Source organism: Canis aureus, chromosome 32, assembly GCF_053574225.1.
Source record: "Canis aureus isolate CA01 chromosome 32, VMU_Caureus_v.1.0, whole genome shotgun sequence".
Taxonomy (NCBI): Eukaryota; Metazoa; Chordata; class Mammalia; order Carnivora; family Canidae; genus Canis; species Canis aureus.
This window is the reverse complement of record NC_135642.1, coordinates 20,690,557-20,710,992: the sequence shown is the minus strand read 5'-3', so window position 1 is coordinate 20,710,992 and position 20,436 is coordinate 20,690,557. Positions and strand designations below refer to the sequence as shown.

At 35.7% G+C, this 20,436-nt stretch overlaps 1 protein-coding gene across 4 annotated transcripts in view; it reads left to right on the top strand.

The window, feature by feature from the left end:
- Positions 1-20,436, top strand: part of ATP8B4 (ATPase phospholipid transporting 8B4 (putative)) — a 237,707-nt gene that overhangs the window by 169,806 nt on the left and 47,465 nt on the right. For all 4 annotated transcript variants that reach the window (XM_077881039.1, XM_077881040.1, XM_077881041.1 and 1 more), the window contains 5 exons: positions 5,942-6,130; positions 12,450-12,565; positions 15,574-15,738; positions 16,747-16,858; positions 18,619-18,724. In XM_077881039.1, coding sequence (XP_077737165.1) covers positions 5,942-6,130; positions 12,450-12,565; positions 15,574-15,738; positions 16,747-16,858; positions 18,619-18,724 — 688 coding nt within the window. The remainder of the gene's footprint in view (positions 1-5,941; positions 6,131-12,449; positions 12,566-15,573; positions 15,739-16,746; positions 16,859-18,618; positions 18,725-20,436) is intronic.

Below are 20,436 nucleotides of genomic sequence, written 5' to 3'. Positions count from 1 at the left end.
TTTATTCAGGAGAGACAGAGAGAGAGAGAGACAGAGGGGCAGAGACACATGCAGAAGGAGAAGCAGGCTCCAAGCGGGGAGCCCGATGTGGGACTAGATCTCGGGAATCCAGGACCACGCCCTGGGCCAAAGGCAGGCACCAAACCGCTGGGCCACCTAGGGATCCCCACCTTGTGTGATTATGAAGCCATATTCAGGCTCTTCTCAGTTTTGGTCTCCAGCTGCAGCACTCAAATCTTTGAGGTTTCCTTAAGTGGACTCTACACTTTGTGTAGAAGAACATTTTAAAGGTTTTGTTCTGGAGGCAACTGTCACTGAACCTGTTCAGAGTAAGCTGACAGAAGGAGGAGCTCAAATGGCCTGGAGTGCTGAGCAGAATTCTTCAACTAATTTTACTAATGATGTTCCCCTAGAGCACTTCTCTGATTCTGAGTCTCGAGAATCTTCTTGGGATTTCTCTTACTTCTGTATTCATTTCCTTTTGCAAATGCTCTGAAGTTTTTCTCTTCATTGGTCAAATCTACTTTTTATCTAGTTTACTGATAGCATTCATTCTTCTTTTCTAGTATCATTTAAAATGTTTTCATGATGTGATATAATTAAATGCAATAAAACACCCAGATCTTATGTATGTTGCTTGATGAGTTTGGACAATTATATACATCCATGTAACCCCCAACAAGGTTTAAATCTTTTCTATCACTTCAGAGTGATTACTCTTGTCCCTTTTCAGTCCACAATCCCAACCCCTGCCCAGCCAGCCACTGCTATGATTTCTATCATCAGAGATGAATTTTGACTATTTTGTACTTCATGTAAATGGAATCGTATAATATATATTCTTTTGTCTGACTTCTTTCACACAATGTAATTTTTTAAAAAAAGATTGATTTATTCATTTTTTTTTAGAGGGGGTGAGCAGGAGGAGGGGCGGAGAGAGAGAGAGAGAGAATCTCAGGCAGACTCCAATATGAGCACAGAGCCTGAAGCGGGGGTTAATCTCATGACCCTGAGATCATGACATGAGCCGAAACCACGAGTTGGATGCTTGATGGACTGAGCCACCCAGGTGTTCCTCACACATGTGTTTTTGTCATTCATCCATTTTGTTGTGTCAATCAATAGTTCATTCTTTTTTATTGCTATGTAATATTACATTATGCGAGTGTACCATAATTTTCTTTTCTAGTCCTCTGTTTATGCATATTTGGGTTGTTTCCAGCTTTGGGCTATTATGAGTAAAGCTGCCATAATCATTTTTATGTCTTTAAAAAAATATTTAACAGATTTGTTTTGGTAAACACCTAGGTATAGAAATTGCCAGATCATAGTATATGTTTAACTTTATAAGAAACTGCCCACCATGATACACATGGTTGTATCATTTTATAAATCCCACCATCAGTGTATGAGAGTTCTGTACCTTGACATCCTTGCCAACATTAGTATTATCATTCTTAAATTTTTCCCATTTTAGTGGGTATTGGTTAATATCCTGCCATATAAAGGCATTTTGAAATGAAGAGAGGTGGATGTATATATCCTTTAAGCTATTTCTATCTCTCCCTTTAAGACATAAAATTCTAAGTGAAGGATTACATCACTGAGTTGGGGAGAATTATTTTGCTCTCCTTTTAAAACTTTAATTACAGAGACATAGTTTAAATCCATATGTTAAATTACCTTGAAAAACAAAGTTTTCTTATAGAAGTGTTAATTATGGAAAATAATAGAACCCAAATCTAACAAACTTAAAATTTATGATTGTATAATTTATAATTTATAATTGAAGCTATCACTTTTGTTTTAAATATATGCTGCTTCATAAATAAGTCATTTGGAGAAGTTGACATTTTCATTTCCTTCTCCAGGATGAAATCTCATAAGCAGGAAAGTGGAAAGAAAGTACAAAAGTTTTTAATAGGATTTTTTTCTATTTTTGTGTATTGCAATTAAAGAGATAAAAAATTTAGAATTCTTTTTCTTAATGACTCATTATATAAATCCTTTAAAATTTTTTGAGGCTTGCCTTACAGCCTGGTATGTAGTCAGTTTCCATAAAAGTTTCATGAATGCTTGAAATGAATGTACATTCTACAGTTATTAGGTCCTGGGTTCTAAATATATCCATTAGGTAATGTTTATTGATTGAATTCTTCAATCTTTTACCCCTCTGTGGATTATTTTGAGTACTTGATTTCACAATTAATGAGTGGGTTAAAATCATCAACTATAACAGTACCTTTGTCTATTTCTATTTGTAGCTGTGTCTAGGTTTGCTTTTTATGTTTTAAGGTCATGTTATTAGTTAGATACTTATTTACATTTATGTCTCTTTAAATTAAAACTTGTATCAGTATACATTGATCCTCTTTATCGCTAGTAAATCTAGTAATATTTTTGCCTTAAAGTTTATCTTGACTGATACGAATATAGTTATAGATGTTTTGCTTTTATTAGTATTTACATTGTTTATATTTTCCCTCTATTTCGTCCTGCTAATCTACTTTTGTGTTTTAGACACATTTTTTTGGTGAATGGAATAATTTTTGACATTTAAAAAGAACAGTTTGATAGAATTAAAAATTAAGCAGCAAATATAGTCCATTACCTTTATTGATCATTGATATATTTAGATTTTAAGTATTTAATATATAATTATTGATACATTTAGTTTATTTCTACCATCGTATTTTGTATTTTATATTTGCCCCATTTTTTGTCTTAGTCTCCTCTTTTTTTTTCCTCTCATGGATTTAGTCCATTTTTACTTCTGCTCCTTTGGAATCCTTATTTGTATTTTAGTGGCTAGTGGCTAGCCTAGAAATTTTAGCATAATGAACGTATCAAGCCTAAGCCTTCTTTCAAACAAAACAAAGACTTTAGAACTCTTCAACATTAGTCAACCCTATAGGAGGGCTTATGTAGTTCTCTCATCATATATTTTCTTTTTAAATTTAATTTAATTTTATTTTTTAATGCCACAAGATGTTTTTCTTGTTTTTATGGTCAGTGTTTCCTTAGATTTATCCTCTATACTTACTAATTTTTATGCTTTTCAATGCTTGTCCCATCTCTGTTCTTCTGTTGACAGAAACTGTATTATTCTTTAGAATTTCTTATAACTTTCTTATAGTAAGCTTTCAAAAAATTTGAAAAACAACAATATTATATTCTTATTATTGAAGATTTTGCTGTGTGCAGAAATTTAAGGTGATAATTTTCTCTCAACACATTGAAGGTACTCCACTATATCCTACTACTATTTCTGTTACTGTATAGTCAGCTGTCAATCCAATTGTGGCTTGGAAGTCATCAATCTTATCTCCCTGGCTACTTTTAAGATTTCTTCTTCTGTGTTCTCACTATAGGAATGCATTTTTTTTTTTTTTTAATATATTGCTTGGAATTCATTGAGATTCTTGAATCTGATTGAAAGATGGCATTCATCATTTCTGGAGTTTCCTTGGCCATGTATTTCTTCAAGCATTGCCTCTGACTCATTTTCTATTTTCATATTAGATGTTCAGTGTCAGATATTTTCACTCCATTCTCTGTGTTTTTTTTTTTTTTTTTAACAAGTCTCTCATTTTTCCCTTCCTCTGTCTTTCTGGGATATATTCTGGAATTTTCTCCATTTTCCCCCTAGTACATGACTTCTTTCTCTAGTAATATCTAATTTGCAGCTTTTAATTTTTAGTTCTTTGGTTCTTTATCAAGTCTGCTTAATTTTATGCCTCTCTTTTATTTTATTAAGTATTTGTGTGTGCTATTTCTGCTTTTTTAAAATAAGGCTTTATTTATTAATTTGACAGAGAGAGAGAGAGAGAGAGAGAGAGAGAGCAAACACAAGTAAGGGAAGGGGCAAAGGGAGAGTGGGAAGCCGGCTTTCCACTGAGCAGGGAACCCAATGCAGGGCTCATCCTAGGGTCCTAGGATCATGACCTGAGCTGAAAGCAGATGCTTAGCCAACTGAGCCACCCAGGCACCTTTGGGTGTGTTATTTCTAATAATTCCAATATCTGAAGTTTTTGCAGTAATATTCTTTCTGTTCTGTTGATTCTCATTGTGTCCTATTTATTGAGATTTTAATGATTTTTTACTGTGAGATAACCATTTTACTTGGAAGTTTGTTTTTAGAAATTCTTTGGGTCCTCAGGTGAAGGCTGGTTCCTCCAGAGAGGACTTGCTTTGCTTTAGTCAGTGTTCTAACACAGAAACACGTTAAACTAAATTTTCAGTTTGATTTTTTTTTCAAGCCACTTAGATAATGTACAAATATATATGAACCCTTAGAGGCTGGAAACCAATGATCAAGTTCTGGTTCAGAAAGGGCCTTCAAGGCAAAAGCTGTCTTCTTTTATTCTTTGTATTTCTTTCCTGTCTTTGACCTGAACAATTCTTGTTTTCTTCCCAGTACATCTTTCATGGATGTATTTAAAAGTATTACAATGTTTTATATAGAATCTGTAGTTGTTTGTAGCAGGGAAGTTGGTCCCGGCACCTAGTTTACTGTGTTGCCGGAAGTGGCAGTTATATTGTTTCATAGGTAAATCAAATAATTGCTTTAATTCTTTTCCCTTTTTGAATTTTAAAATTAATTTATGCCTATATAAAGGGAAACCACACGGTACAAAGTTTATAAAGCCAAAGCTAATAATTTCTTCCATTAACTCCTTCAATCTCACCCCTACAGTGTTAGTAACCAATGATAACATTTGGTGTGCATTATTTCACCATGTAATAGGTGAATGTGAATGAATATGAATTCATAGGAATACATGTAATAGGTAGGTGGTTTATTTGTTTTTAATGAAAAGGAATCATGGTGTGTACATTAATATGCAACATTTTTTAAAGAATGTATCTTGGGCATTACTCTAAGTCAGTAAGTATGGATATAATTCTGTCTACTTTTTCTAATGGATTTTTACAAAGATAATTTTATATAGAAGGCTTTAGCTTATACATGCTGTATTTTTATGGTTTTTTAATTATTTTTTTGGCTTATCACATCCTTTTTTCTCTTCTCCCCTCTAATTCCTAGTCTGATACATTCACAATATCAAGCATCAAGAATGAACACACCAGTTTGATTTCTTACATTTCAAGGGGTTGCTTGTATGCATTCTCATAAAATGATCATTAGTAGCCGACTAAAGTGGAATCTGGAATATCTGCTCCATCACTCTTTGGCTGTGTGATCTTGCAAAAACCATATACTCTCTATAGTCATAGGGTCAATGGTATAAAATGGTAGTCATAATTTTAATAATCCCTACCTCAAGGCTTTCCATGATGATTATGTGGGTTAATATATATTGAGTGTTTTAGTTTGTGAAACTCCCATTGCATATCTCATCACTGAAAATACAAAGATATAACTTCTGACCTGAGAAACTTTCAGCATTGTGGAGAAGCAGATGCAGAAATGGATATTTTCGTGTAAGATGACAAAGGCTGTGATGGTGGTGTGTGTGATATCCTGTGGTATCCCACAGAATAGACATTTAGTCCAGCTTGTTGGCAAGTAGAAAATTTCTGATTTCTGGATCTAACACTTGGGTGGGTATTATAGAATGAGTTGGCATTAGTATTGGCATTCTGTGAATGTTAGCGATTAGTCTCAGTATTTTTTTAAAGATTGATTTTATTTATTTATTTATTTATTTATTTATTTATTTATTTATTTATTTATGAGAGACACAGCAAGAGAGAGGAAGACATAGATAGAAGAAGAAGCAGGCTCCATGCAGGGAGCCTGATGTGGGACCAGATTCTGGGACTCCAGGATCATGCCCTAAGCCGGAGACAGATGCTTAACCACTAAGCCACCCAGGCATCCCAATTATTCTCAGTATTAATGCATCTATTTCTTTTCCTTTTATGTTTAATAGAATTTTTTTGTTACTATTTAATACAATGGTTTCTTTTCTTTTAGGACAGCTGATTTACCAAGTTCAGTCTCCTGATGAAGGGGCTTTAGTGACTGCTGCAAGAAATTTTGGGTTCATTTTTAAGTCTCGCACCCCAGAGACAATAACAGTAGAAGAATTGGGAACACTGGTGACTTACCAACTGCTTGCCTTCTTGGACTTCAACAATATCAGAAAAAGGATGTCTGTCATAGGTATGGCTGGCTGGTAGCTGAGATTATGTTTGATTTTTTTGGTAAAGATCTTTATTTATTAGAGAGAGAGAGTGAAAACAAGCGAGTGGCAGGCAGAGAGAGAGGGAGAAGCAGACTCTCTGCTGAGCAGGGAGCCCAACTCGGAGCTTGATTCCAGGACCCGGAAATCATGACCTGAGCCCAAGGCAGGTGCTTAACCAACTGAGCCACCCAGGTGTCCCTGATCATTTGATAGTACTTGTTGTATTGCTGCTTCTCAAGAATGATTTCACTATTGGTTTATGTACTGAGAGTTGTGATTATTTTTGTGGCTTTATGAACTTCTTTCATATTCAACTTAGCTTCAATATTGCAGTAATAAGTATAAGTAATGTATAACAGGTGCTTATTGAGTCCAGCACTATTGTAGATGCTCCTCATGAATTAATTGATTTAATTGTCACAGCAATTCTATAAGGTAGGTACTATTATTGTTAGGCCCATTTTAAAGATAACAAAACTGAGACACAGAGAATTAATAGATCCACAAAAACTACTCACTGTGTTTCCTAGGGGTGTTTCCCAGTGTTTCACTACTTGTCTGTATTATTGCAATATCTTCAAAACCATTTCCCCTTAAAATAATGCTCTGTGCTGATACCAGGGTATTCTTTCTAAAACATTGGCCTGATTTTGCCATCACTTACATAAAATCTTTGGTGGCTCCCTAGAACTTAGAGGGTAACATTCTTACCAGAGCATTCAAGATTATTTACAATCTAACCTCAATTTACTCTTCTTCTACTTCCCAAACTTCCCAAACTTCACTACGTCTTGCCATTCCAGCATGCATTGTGTACTTTTACCCTTTGTGTGTGCTATTTCCCCTAATTAGGACTCTCTTCTTCTCTTCTTGGAAAGCTTCTACTAAGCTGGAAATGTCCAATTTAAATGTCACCTGTTCTGTCAATTCTTATTCTACTCTCTAAATAACCACATTCTCCTTTGTTCCTCAGGGCACCTTGTTCATAACACCAGTGTGATACCAGCCCCATGATACTCATGACCTTCCCAGTTGTTAGAGTATATGCTCTCTGAGGGCAGTACTGTGTTTTAGTTATTTAAAAATCCCCAAGGCCCAGCACAGAGCTTGACATATAGTAGCTTTTCTTTAAATGTTTGTTAAATAAGATTTAATTCAATGCTTTGTAACTTATAAATATCCTGATCATCATATTAAATGGGTTTCTACTATGGAAAACGTGTATATATGGTTGGGTTTTGATTTGTAACTATGGGAAACTAGCCATGGGATATTGTTCTCAGCAGGTAAAAAGCAAACATCATCTGAGTATGTTTATATTTATTTTTTTGACAATATGCTGTAGGCAGTCCTCAATGGTGCTGCTGAAGAGCACATATGCTGCTCTAGGCGTTGGTCTAATGATGTATCAGCAAGAGTAATCTTCTATTTACAGCTTCAGGGGAGGTGTTACTAATGTTGGGTTGGCCTAGAACTAGCTTCTCTTTGCTATGAGGGTGTTGACAAAAACCTAAAATTGCTACACAGGGAAACTTTTGGCTTTTCCCCAGCATCAGTCACCACTACAGGCTGTGGAGAAATCACAGCTTAACCACAAACTTCAGATGTCTGACTTAATGGATCCCATATGAAGAAAGGTAATGTTCCACCACAGAATGCATGGAAGCTTGTGGGCTTTATTTTGGCTCTGTTTGGTTTTTAATCAGGAGGAATTCAAAAGAGGGGATTCACTAGGGAAGAAAAATCTCTGTTTGATAATGAGGCACAAAAAACAATACTAGTCTCATGATTGTCACATGGCTTGGTCTGTGGGGACAACACCCTGATGTGAGGACTCAGATATTTACTGCTGCTTCTGCTTCCCCTCCTCTTCCTGCTCCTCCTCCTCTTCCTTCTCCTCCCTCTCTATTTCCTCCTCTTCTTTTCTTCTTTTCTTCTTCCTCTTCTTCTTTCTTCTCCACCTCTGTTTCCTTTCTCCTCCTTCCTTTTTTTGAGGGAGGATCTATTTGTTGAATCATGAGTGTATAGTTTTGATATTAGTACTACTTTCATTCCAGGATAAGAGCCCTGATTTAATTCAGTTATCTAAAAATAGATTTCTATAAATAATTTCATCAGAGGGTACAGAACCTACTATATTGATAAACATATAAATCTTATTATACAAATTTGAAAAGACCAATTCTCATTATATAAATAAAAATACAGAGATAAAATTCAATGACACTTATTAATAGAGGCAAGTGGCACATAAACATTAAGGAAGAATGAATTTGGCTAGCTCCTTGAAAAACCCTTGCAAGATCTTTAGTAAGAGTTGCTCAACTCTAAACTTTTTAGAGTATCAAAATACAAATTATACTGCCATATGACAGACATTTCTCTGTATGGATATGTGAACAGCCATCCAATGAGATATGGCAAAATAGAATTATTCATCACCTTTTACAGTGTTGTTATTGCATTTACTCTTATAGCATAAACCTGGAAGCCATTTCTGATTTTTTTCTTTTGATGTCACTATGCATAGCTGCTGCTTTCAATGAATTTTGCATAATTATAATCCAACCCAATTAAGCAAATATTTAGTAAGTGCCTACCACATCCCAGGGACTTGAAGCTAAGGGAAACATGGACTTGAAAAATGTTCTGTGTGATTGCATCTGGAAAATATGGTGAAGCAGGGTAGAAAACAGGCTGGAAAAGGACAGGTCTTGATGATTCCTATTTATGTCATGTTAAGAGTCCAAACTTGATCTAAGGGCAGAGGGAAACTATTGCAAGATTCTAGGCAGTAATGTGAAGATGTCTCTGTCTGGATTACAAGAGTTTGGAGACAGGCAGGATTGAAATGAGTAAGATTATCATATTTGGATTAATATGATAATTTAGCCAAGAGATAAGGTGATAAAGAGAAATTCATGGCTGCAGTTGGATGTATGGGTGGTGGTGGAAGGGGAGCTTTGAGTGATGGCTGGATATCTGATTTGGGAGACCGAATAAATGATGAAGCTGGCTATTGAGATGGAGACACAAGAGAAATACCTAGTTATTGGAGGAAGAGAGTGTGTCCAGTTTGAGTTTGATGTGCCTGTACACATCTAAAAGGAGATATCTAGTTGGTGATTGGATGTACAGATTGGAAGGGAGCATTGGAGATGGATTTGGGCAGGATATATACATTTAAAAGCAATCTTTCTGCCAGTGGAATCTGAAGCCATAGAAATGAGTGTGACTACATGGAGAGTGGAAGGGGAATTAGATCCTAGGAAAATCTTTGAAGAACACCAATTTATAAAGGACTGGCAATGGCAAAAGAATCTGTTACTAAAAATCTATGGCTTTTGTCCAGACTCTGCCCACATGTTATCTTGACCATTTAAAACTGTTATGTTCTTTTTAATTTAATTTAATTTTTTTTTTTTTTAGAAAGAGAAAGAGAGTCAGGGGAGAGTGAGGGAGAGAAAGAATCTGGAACATACTGTCCACTGAGCATGGAGCCTATGTGGGGCTTGATCTCAAGACCCTGAGATCATGACCTGAGCTGAAATCAAGAGTCTGGTGCTTAACCAACTGAGCCACTCAGATGCCTCTCTTTTTAATTTGTTTTAAAAAAAACTAACTTCTGAAATGAGTGAGATTTGATTAGTCTTGAGATTTCCTAACAGAAGTGACTTAGAAGCCTTGAAAGAAGAGATATAAAATTTGCTGAGCTGCTAAAGGAAAGGGTTAGTGAGTAAAATTTAACAAGATTCCATGAAATTGAGTTTACACAAACTCAAATTCAAAAGTGCTAATATTGAGTTACGAAAAAACATGGAAGAAATGGAAAATCTTTACTGAATGAGAAAAATGTAGATTGAAAAGGACCTTAGAAGTTAGTGTTTAAATATCCCCTTTTCATATGTAGGAACTGAGATGAAGAGATTGTAAGGGATTTGCACAAATCATAACTGGTTTGTGATTTCCTAGACCAATAGTTCTTCATGTATGGTCTAGGGAACCCTTAGAAAACTTGGGACTTTTCAGAGGATACACAAGGCCAAATACATTTTCATAATAATACTAATGTTATTTGTCTTTTTCATTCTTTTTCTCATGAGTATTTTGTGGAGTTTTATAAAAGCTGTTCACAACAGACTGAACTGCAGAAACAGATATGAGAATCCAATTATCTTTTAAGCTAGACATTAAAGAGACCTGTAATTATGTAAAACAATGCCACTCTCCAAACTAATTCTTTTGTTGTAGAAATTGTAATTATTTTCATAGAAATGTTATTTATGTTAATATGTAATGTTTGTTATAATTATTATAATAGTTATGTTATAATAATTAGTGTCAAAAGACCATTGATATAATAAAATTTCTCAACTTCAATTTCTAATATGGTAAATATTGATAGATAAAACCCACTTTAAAAAAGCCCTGGAGTTCTGAAAATTTTTAAGAGTGTATAGGGGTTCTGAGACCAAGTTTGAGAACTGATGTCCTAGCCTGGAGTATAAACAAAACAACAGTCACAGAGAAATCCATACTGGTAAAAGTAGGATGCACATACTTGGCCTCTATAGCTCTGGTGATGGAAGAGAGAAAATATGGGAGAAATTATTAATTTGGATTGCTGTAGAAGAGAAGCAAAGAAAAGCCTTTCCTAGAATTAATTGTCCCCCACCCCTCCCCAGCTTGAACAATTAGATTATATATGTTTTTTATCTTTTTCCCTAATGTGGGTAATTAGAGCCAGAGTACAAGAAGAACTGCATGAGTTCTGGCAACTAGGAGAGCTGACCAAGAGTTTTAGGAGAGAAGACAAGCCCTAGAGAAGTCTCAATAGAAAAAAGTTTCCAGGTTACATTAAATACATTCAAAGCCAGGAAGAAACTAGAATAGATGAAGTCTTAAGTAGGAGTAGTTAAAGGTAAGAAGGGAAATTAATACTTTGGTATTTATATTCTTTTAAGTCAAGCTCTAAATTTTATATTCTGTTAAGTTAGTTGTAGTCAGCATTTATGTTCATTTGTTTTGAGGCATTCTATTTTTAGAGAAAAGGTATAATTGAGTAGAAAAAAATGTAACAATTTTTGACATGATGAATTTTGTGAGAGTCAGTGTTCAGATCATCAAGGTGTGACCTAGAAAGTTGTCTTAAATTGTGGGTAGTTCCTGGGAAGAAATATATTGCCATGTCATGGCATGTCATGTCATGTTTTCTTTCTTTCTTTCTTTCTTTCTTTCTTTCTTTCTTTCTTTCTTTCTTTCATTCATTTATTCATTCATTCATTCATTTAACGAATAATTAAGCGCCTAATATGTGCCCAGCTGTAAAATCAAGCCTACAAATGTAGGCCAAATATTCTATAGTTTATTTGTTTTACAAAGATTTTATTTATTTACTCATGATACAGAGAGAGAGGCAGAGACATAAAGGGAGAAGCAGGCTCCCCACAATGAGCCTGATGCGGGACTTGATCCAGGACCCTGGGAGTGTCATAAGCAGACACTCAACCACTGAGTCACCCACGCGTCTCTATTCTGTAGTTTGAATAAAGATTTGACAGCAATATGTGGGACAGCCAGGGGAAGGGTTAAAGATTAGAAATGAAGGAGATCCTCATCAGGGCTGTCATTCCCAAACCTGAGGTGGGAGGCAGATTTAAAACATACCTAATTGATACAGACTTCCAGTTAAAAGAAGGTAGAAACTAATTTTGAAAGCTCCCTGTGAGGTATGCTTTATGCCAGGATTGTGATAAAAAAATCAACCACCAAGAAAAAAAGAAAGGACTTTTTCAATGAGTAAAGAGGATAAAGGAAAACATCAGCAAGGATGGAGAACTAGCACATAAACCATGGCTAGGAGTGGCTAGAAATTCAATGTGGAGATCATTTGGCATAACAATGATAGTTGACTCCTAAAGTAGGTCTTGAGTTTTGCATCAGAAGGCAGGCAGGCAAAGCTCTCAATTTTATTCAATCCATCCAGAAGGCTTAATTTGAATTTACCAACCCTTCAAAATAGTAGGCAAGGAAAATAGTAAGGTCATACACATCAGAATAAAAACACTTGTTTCCGAGTTTGGGAAATAAAGGATTCCAATAGATGGAATATTTTTAATTTGATAGAACAAGAATAAGGCCAAGTGACTTAGTGACCTTCTAATTAAAGGCACTGAATATTTTACTACTGGCTAAAACAATATGCCCATTTCCAGATTTCCTGGCTAGAGCCCTTTAGGAAAGTTGAGTTTTGATGGATTTCATTGATTCTCTACTATGAAAAAATTTTCTTTTCAGTTCGGAATCCAGAAGGACAAATAAAGCTTTATTGCAAAGGAGCAGATACTATTCTGTTTGAAAAACTTCATCCATCCAATGAAGACCTTCTGAATTTGACGACAGACCATCTCAGTGTAAGTGCCTCTGTGTGAAGGTTAGCACAGAGGCCCTTTGGCCACTTCCTGTGATTAGGTCTTGTTTTTAAAATATCAGCTAAATGATCTGACTTGTGAAATAGAAAGCACAGGAAACTGTGCCAGTGAATGTCTGGAAACTGACACCACCATATTTGCTCTGCTGAAAGTCTTTTCAGTGTTACCACAGATGGATTAACACACAGCAGCTGTGAAGTAGCTACTGAGTGTAGGTTTCTGAACTATGGCCAGAGAAAGGCTCAGGACACCTAGGGAAACCTGCTCTAACTCCCTGAAGTTTGAAGCTTCTTCCCTTGGACACTAGACTGGTTCTGGAAAGAGGAGCAAGACAGTTGCTTCCCCTTGGGTTCTAATGTGTCTTACACCAATGGAATTTCTTATGACCACTCCCAGGGAATAGCTTGAGGTAATGCTTAGATGTTGAGGGGAAAACAATAGCCAACTTTTCCCTCTGGGTCCTTCTGTTCAGGTCATAAATCAGGATGAGTCACTTATATTCTCCAGGTTGAAGCTACCAAATGTACATATTCTGAGACTATGCGTAATTTCTTTACAAAAACTTTCTGAAGCCAGCAGGAGTACTTTTTGAAAAATTTCTTTTGGTAAAACAGCAAGAATTTATGAATTAATATGAATATTAACCTGGTTTAAACCTGAAGATTCAAGTGTCTCTGTAATATTTATTTGAGGTTCCCTTTAACTGAATATGAACTTTAAGGGCAATTGGCCAAAACTCTCATATCCTCATTGGTTTCTCTCCTTTAAAAAATTATTGAGGATTCATGTCCTTTGTTAAGCCCTATATTTAATATAAAACATTCCCTGGATCTTTAAAAAACAAACAAACAAATAAAACAAAACAAAACAAAACAAAACAAAAAAACCCTGCCTGACTTTAAGTTTAAAGAATGATGATTTAATAATATTGGTTACAAACGTAGCTATTGTTTTTGTCTTTCCAATAGGGCATTCTTGATTTTCTTTTAAACTCTTCCAGAAGGCCGGCATGGTCTTGTTAAATTTTTTTTTTTTTTTTTATGAAAACAACATTGGAATCATAAGTATCTAATTTTTGCCATTGCTCAAACACCAAAGGCCTTGGATTTCATACGTTTTCCTTTCATGCTAAAGTATAGGAAGCCTTATTTGTTGTTTTTTTTTTGTTTTGTTTTTTTGTTTTTTACATTTCTATGCAAAAGAGATTTTTCCAGGTAATAAAATTTGACTTGCTCTTTGCTTCATTCACTTTATTCATTTTGGTTTTAAACTCTGAGGTTTTCAATTTATATTTAATAATTGACTTTGAATTGTTTAATGGTAGGAAAGGACCTTGCTCAAATGCTCATTAAGGATTAAACTTGTGATTCATTCACTAATTAAATAACTTAAATCATCTGTCCCCTATTGTAATGCCATGTTGGAGTTGATTCACTGTTGTACAGAACAGAGAGGAAAGCACTGGTCATGCCCAGTGCTGTTGCAAGGCAAAGAAGTGTTTCTGTGAATTAAGAGGACAAAAGATCATTACAAGGCAGTAACTAGATTTTCAGATCAGTAGGGGACCTAGTGGTGGTCTTGCAAAATGTGATTACAATGTCCAAAGTGCTACCAATTGCCTACAAGATAAATTTGGATAATTTTTCCCATTGTCTCTGTGGGCAAAACCACATTATTGCAGCATGCACTGAATTTTCTTTCCATTTACTGAATTAGGGTGTGTCATGGTTTAACTTGTGCTTGGTCACAAACCTATGTCTGTTCCATAAGCCAAAACACAACAGAGAAGATATGCTCAGTGGCAATGCCCAAAGGAGCAGAAATGTTTAAAAAAACACTTGCAGTCTAAAGGCCCATAAAATGACCACTGGAGGCCTAGATGAAGTGGGAAGTTTTTAGCATTTCCCCAAAGCAATCTACCTATGTTTCTAGCTATTGTGACTATGTGAGACACTTAGCAACTACCAGTCTCCCATTTTTATTTATCTATTTTTCCTATTAGGAGGATAAAGCATCAAAGGTATCATTTGAGATTGTCAGCTTATTGAGACACTAAAGGAGAAGTATGATCTTCAATTCATTTAACCAATTGTTAAGTACCATCTCCAGAGAAATCAGTTTCTCAAAAATAGTAATTTTAAGAAATAACCTGACTTGATGGTGTTCTTAAAATTTCTAAGAGCTTTCATTATTGAAATAAAACTTTCATATAGCAAAAACAAAGAATATTTACAGATGAGCTAGAATGAAAAGTAAGTCATCCTCTACTTCTTGGTTCCCAGAAGCAAACTTCTGTAATAACTTTTTTGCCTACTTTCCCTTTTGCTCCTAGAGGTTATCATTATAACCTTAGTATGCTTCAGCTTCTGTTACCTGACCAACGTTTGTTTATTTATCTGTAATTGACTTTAAATTTTTGTTATGGAAGATTTCAAGCATAAATAGAAGTAAGACTCAGTTAATTTTAGACATAGCTATATTATTAGAGGAAACACGAGATGACATGTCATGTTGTCATCTTTTGAGAGAGCTCCTGCCTTGGACTTAAGAGCTATGGTTCCCCTGAGGATCCTTTCTTCTTTTCTGAAAGTTTAGGGCTATGTGCCATGACACAGGCTGAGTCTCTCTTACTGACGGAGTGCTTCCTTCATGCAGGGGATAGGTTGGAACCAATATATGTTTCTTCAAATGGATATCTCAAGTCATGGGTGTGGTTGATCACTTCTCAACTAGGGTACTTCAGCAGGCATTGTGGTTGTCTTTAAGGGAAGGCTAGCTCCCCTGAGGGCTTAACCCCAAAGAAATAAAATACAAAATATAAACATTATAACCCATTTCCAAGAGGATTAAAAAGCTGGGGGTCAGGATAGCTAAGCAATATTCTTGGGACAAAATGAATTTAAGTGAAAAACTTCTTACCCATTGTTATTACTGTTATTGCCATGATTACTGTTCTGTGATGGTTCCTAAATCTATGTCTGCTTTGGCAGGAATTTGCAGGGGAAGGCCTTCGAACCTTGGCCATTGCGTACCGAGATTTGGATGACAAGTACTTTAAAGAGTGGCATAAAATGCTTGAAGATGCAAATGCGCTCATGGATGAGAGGGATGAGCGGATAGCTGGACTATATGAAGAGATTGAAAGAGATTTAATGGTATGAGTTTAGAAGCATGATGGTTCGTATTTACAGATGGGATAGTATGTGTTTAGAGATCTAGTATAGGAATAATCCATTGCTAAATCATCTTGCACATAGTAGATGTTACCTTTTCAAACACTGAGTCATGCTTTATATATTGGCTTCAAGTTTGCCATGTATGGCCCTAGAGAGCCTAGAGGATTATTTCTATTAGCAGTGGCTTATACAATTGGAGGTTTCTCCAAAGTAGAAGACAGTGGTATCTTTATTGATTGTTATCCTCTGGTATGTCCTTGATGTTATGCTTTTGTTTTTGTTTTTTTTTTCCTCTCCCTGCTTTATGATCTACCTTTTTAGAGCAAGGAAGCTTTCCATGAAGAGTGGCTGTAGCTCTAAACCATCCTAGGCCATGATGTTCTGATGATATCTGTGCTGCCCAGAGTATGATCTACTTTAAAAACTGCTCTTCCCTGAGGCCCCAGTGATCAGGATGGTTAGCTACTGTGAAGTACTAAGGAGCATGTTTTATATTCATCTCTGTATGAAATATTATATAAGACCCTTCACTTTTTAGTTTATGGCATCTGCTTGTTTGTTGATTTAAGATGATGTCTCAACTTTTTTGTGATCCTTACTTTGAGATTAGGGCTTTCCTTTGGACCTTTCCATGTTGATATAAGTGGAGAAGCAGCTGGGGAGTTCTTCAGTTCTTAGAAGCCCAAATGGCTTCTGATGTTTATGCTAATATGTTACTGAGCATATCAGACTCCTCATAAAAATTCTAGCCTCCAGGATCTCTGCCATTAATTGGTGTGACTATCAATTGGCTTGGTTTGGGAATCTCCTCTTGAGGACCTTCCCAACCATCACTGCATATAATAAGATGCTTGCTGTATCAATGCATCATAACTTCCATCTTCAATTCATGTTCCTTGACCTCTAAACTCTGTAATTTAAAGGCATAAATATTGTGGATGTTGTTTGCTTGTATTAACATAAGGTATTCTCTATTTTTCAATGAAGCTACTAGGTGCCACTGCTGTAGAAGACAAATTACAAGAGGGTGTTATTGAAACAATTACAAATTTATCACTAGCCCATATTAAGATCTGGGTCCTAACAGGAGACAAACAAGGTAAATTGAAAATGGATGCTGATGATGTCTTAAAAGGGGGAGGGCAATAATTTCTATGGTAAGATTTGAATTAACCAGAAAACTTAATGAATTACACATTTATGCAGCCCTTCACATAGGAAAGAGTTGAAATAAGAAAAGGAAATCTAATATATTACAAAAGTTTATTATTTAAAAACGAATTATCTTTTATAGTATACCCTGAAAGTCAGTTGGGTTTCAGCTCAGTTGCTTTTTAAATATAGTACTTTCATCTGTAAGCAACAATGGTATTAAAATATATTTGTTTCACATGAACACTGCCCCCAATCAGGACAGAGAGAGGCATAGCACTGAAGCAAGATATCGGAGATCTCAGGACTACTGCTTTAGTTTCTTGATGGTAGGGAGTTGGGGGTAATTAGGGACAAGATCAGGATGGTGAGCAGGCTTTGGAGAGATTCAGGGAAGCAGCTATTTATCCATTGGTGTGGAAATACTCTGACATTTTAATAATCACCACAGGGGTACCACTGCAACCAGGCTAAATTTCAAGACTGCCCATGTAGTGGTACAATGAGAGCTGACCCACTTTCAGACATGACAAAATGCCAAGTCAGCAGAGAGAGTCATTATGTTCAGCTTACTGTGTTTCCTAAGAAGAAACAGGGATCAGTAGATTTTGGATCTACTGCTAGCAGTAATGGCTAAAAAAAAAAAAGATTTTATGCTTCAGCAGCAGTAAACCAGAATATTTAGTTAATTGGCACACATATGTTTTCAAGATTCTATGTACTTGTTACATATTTTTTTAGAATATTGGAGGATTTGTAGGTATGATACATCAGTTCTCCATGTGTTCACCCAAATCACTGATTACAAAAAATAAACAGTAGAGAGTTGAGCTCTGTGGTGTGTTAGTAGAGACTTCCTAGAGTATGATATTGATCAGTGGGTACATTCTTAACTATTCACTTAGTTATGAATATCCACAAGTTTATTCTTATTTGGCTTTCATTTCTGTGGCTTATACAAAGGATATGCTAGGATTTTATCAATTGCCTTCAGACTTAGGGCAAATCTAATTATCCCACAGAATTTGGCGAGAGCCTAAAGACTCAATAGAATGAAAAACAAATGACCCTACTGAGGATGGAAGGATTACCTAACTATTCAAGTGTCCAGTTCTATAGAAGTGGAGGAAGGACTGCTCAACATCATGTAGTTCTCCACTTACCTAGTAGCAGCAGTCCTGGGTGGTCTTTGAGGTGACAAATTCCGAATTTTAATTCGCTTAATGGTAAATTGCCAGTGTTGCACATCAGAGAACTATAAAGCTATGATAAGAACATTTTTGCTGTTCAGTTGAAAAATTTGAATTTTTTCAGTGTGTCTACAGATTGAATAATAGCTAAATTAAGTATTTTAGTTGTCCCAAAGCAGTATTTGGGACTTCAGGTAAAAAGTTTTTTATTTACATATTTCACTATATTATAGGGCCTTAGGGTTTTTCCATAAGTACTAATTTTGGGAATTAAGAAGTTTTTCAAAACCCATATGAGAAGGCTGAAAATTCATAGATGTTGCTACCTCTCCATGGATTTAGCAAGTGGCGAATTTGATCATGGAAAGAGTCTTTGAATTTAGCTCTGGGTTTCTTGGATTTTATCACTTATCACATTCTCTCTAACATTAAGGGGTAATGCCTCAAAACTTTTATGAAAAAGGTACTTATGTTATTAAGTAATGTTCTAACTGAGGTGGGTTTTATTTTGTATCAGAAACTGCCATCAACATTGGTTATGCCTGCAACATGCTGACTGATGACATGAAAGATGTGTTCATTATATCAGGGAACACAGCAGTGGAAGTCAGAGAAGAACTCAGGTAAGTGCTAAAGGAAGGAAGAAAGGAAGGGAGGTAGGGAGGGGAAAGGAAGGTCAGAGTTGACAAGGTAGAAAGGCCCTTTATAGTTCTGTGGCCTTAATTTAGTATAGAATTCTTTCTGGGGATCCCTGGGTGGCAGCAGTTTGGCGCCTGCCTTTGGCCCAGGGCCCGATCCGGGAGACCCTGGATCGATTCCCACGTCGGGCTCCCGGTGCATGGAGCCTGCTTCTCCCTCTGCCTGTGTCTCTGCCTCTCTCTCTCTCTCTCTCTCTCTGTGTGACTATCATAAATAAAAAAAAAAACAAAAAACCACATACTTAAAAAAAAAAAAAAAGAATTCTTTCTGCATGTTTCCTAAATTCCTATTCATAAGATAGTTTTGACATCAGTTGTGAAGCATTGTCTTCAGGCCTCCAACATTTTCCAAGTATTTTTAGAAAAGTAATTGAAATTATTTACATTGAATTATCCTTTAAAACTAAGCATTAGTGAGTACCTAGCTCTTATACGATGAGTGATCAGATTCAGTTAGGGCATTTGTTTAAAACAGGAATTCCCTAGTTTCATTCTGGCCCCTAAATTAAGACTCTCCAGTGGATGGGGTATGGGGATTTGTATTTTCATAAGCACCTAGATGAAATTATGATCAGATAAATTTGAAAAACACAGCTGTGGGATATGGTATGGAAAGTTGAAATAGTCTTTCAGCATTAAAGAAAGTAGGTATTACTATTAAACCCAGATGTATAATGCTTATGAGACATAGAATAATGTGAAATTTGTGTAAGTGCTGCAAATACCAGAAAATATATAAGTGCTGAAATTAGGTAAGAGTGGAAAAACATTAAATTTTGAGAAATAACATTTTTTTGAGAAATAACATTTCTTTTTTTTGTTGTTATTTCATTTTTTTTTTTTGCTATTTCATTTTAAGTATGCAGAATTATTTTCCTAGAACTTTAAAAAATGCTGTCTTTTAACAATTTTTGCTTATCAATGCTTCTAGTAGCATCTGTAAGCTCAATCCATTTTGGGTCCAGCCAAGCAGATTATTGCATTAGAAGCAAACTGGTTGTATCTTGCTACATTCTAAATGAGGCTAGCCTCCCCTCAATGCAACAATGGAACACTATGGGCTTCCTTCATATGTCTCCATCATTACACTTTTGTTCCTGAGCCTTGAAAAGAAAGGAAGTCTTAACTATTAGCACTACCAATTTCTACTTGTAGATCAAATTTCCTGACTTCCACACTATTTTACCTCCAGTAGAAAACTGCTGGTGTACATGCTGGTCAGAAGCTATGACCGAGATGGCATGTCTTTGCCAAATACATTGAGAAATAGGGGGAAATATTAATAATTTTTAAGTAATAACAATTAAATGTTTTATTTTAAGAAAATATCTTTAAATGACCTTTTTTTGGGAATTTAACTCTTTATGAAGGAAGATGGATGTGAGCAGATTTAGACTGTAATGTGCCTAGTGCTAAATGCCTTGAGACAGTGCCCCCAGGCACTGTTATAAGCAGGATATATGTATTACATTTCATTCCCGAAGCAACCCAGTGGTAAGCATTATCATTATCCTTATTTTACAGATCAGGAAGTTGAGGCATGGATAGGGTGAATAACATGCCTGAAGTTTCACAACTGGCCAGTGGTTCAGCTGGTATTTGAATCTAGCGTGGCCTCAGAGCTTGTGCACCGAATC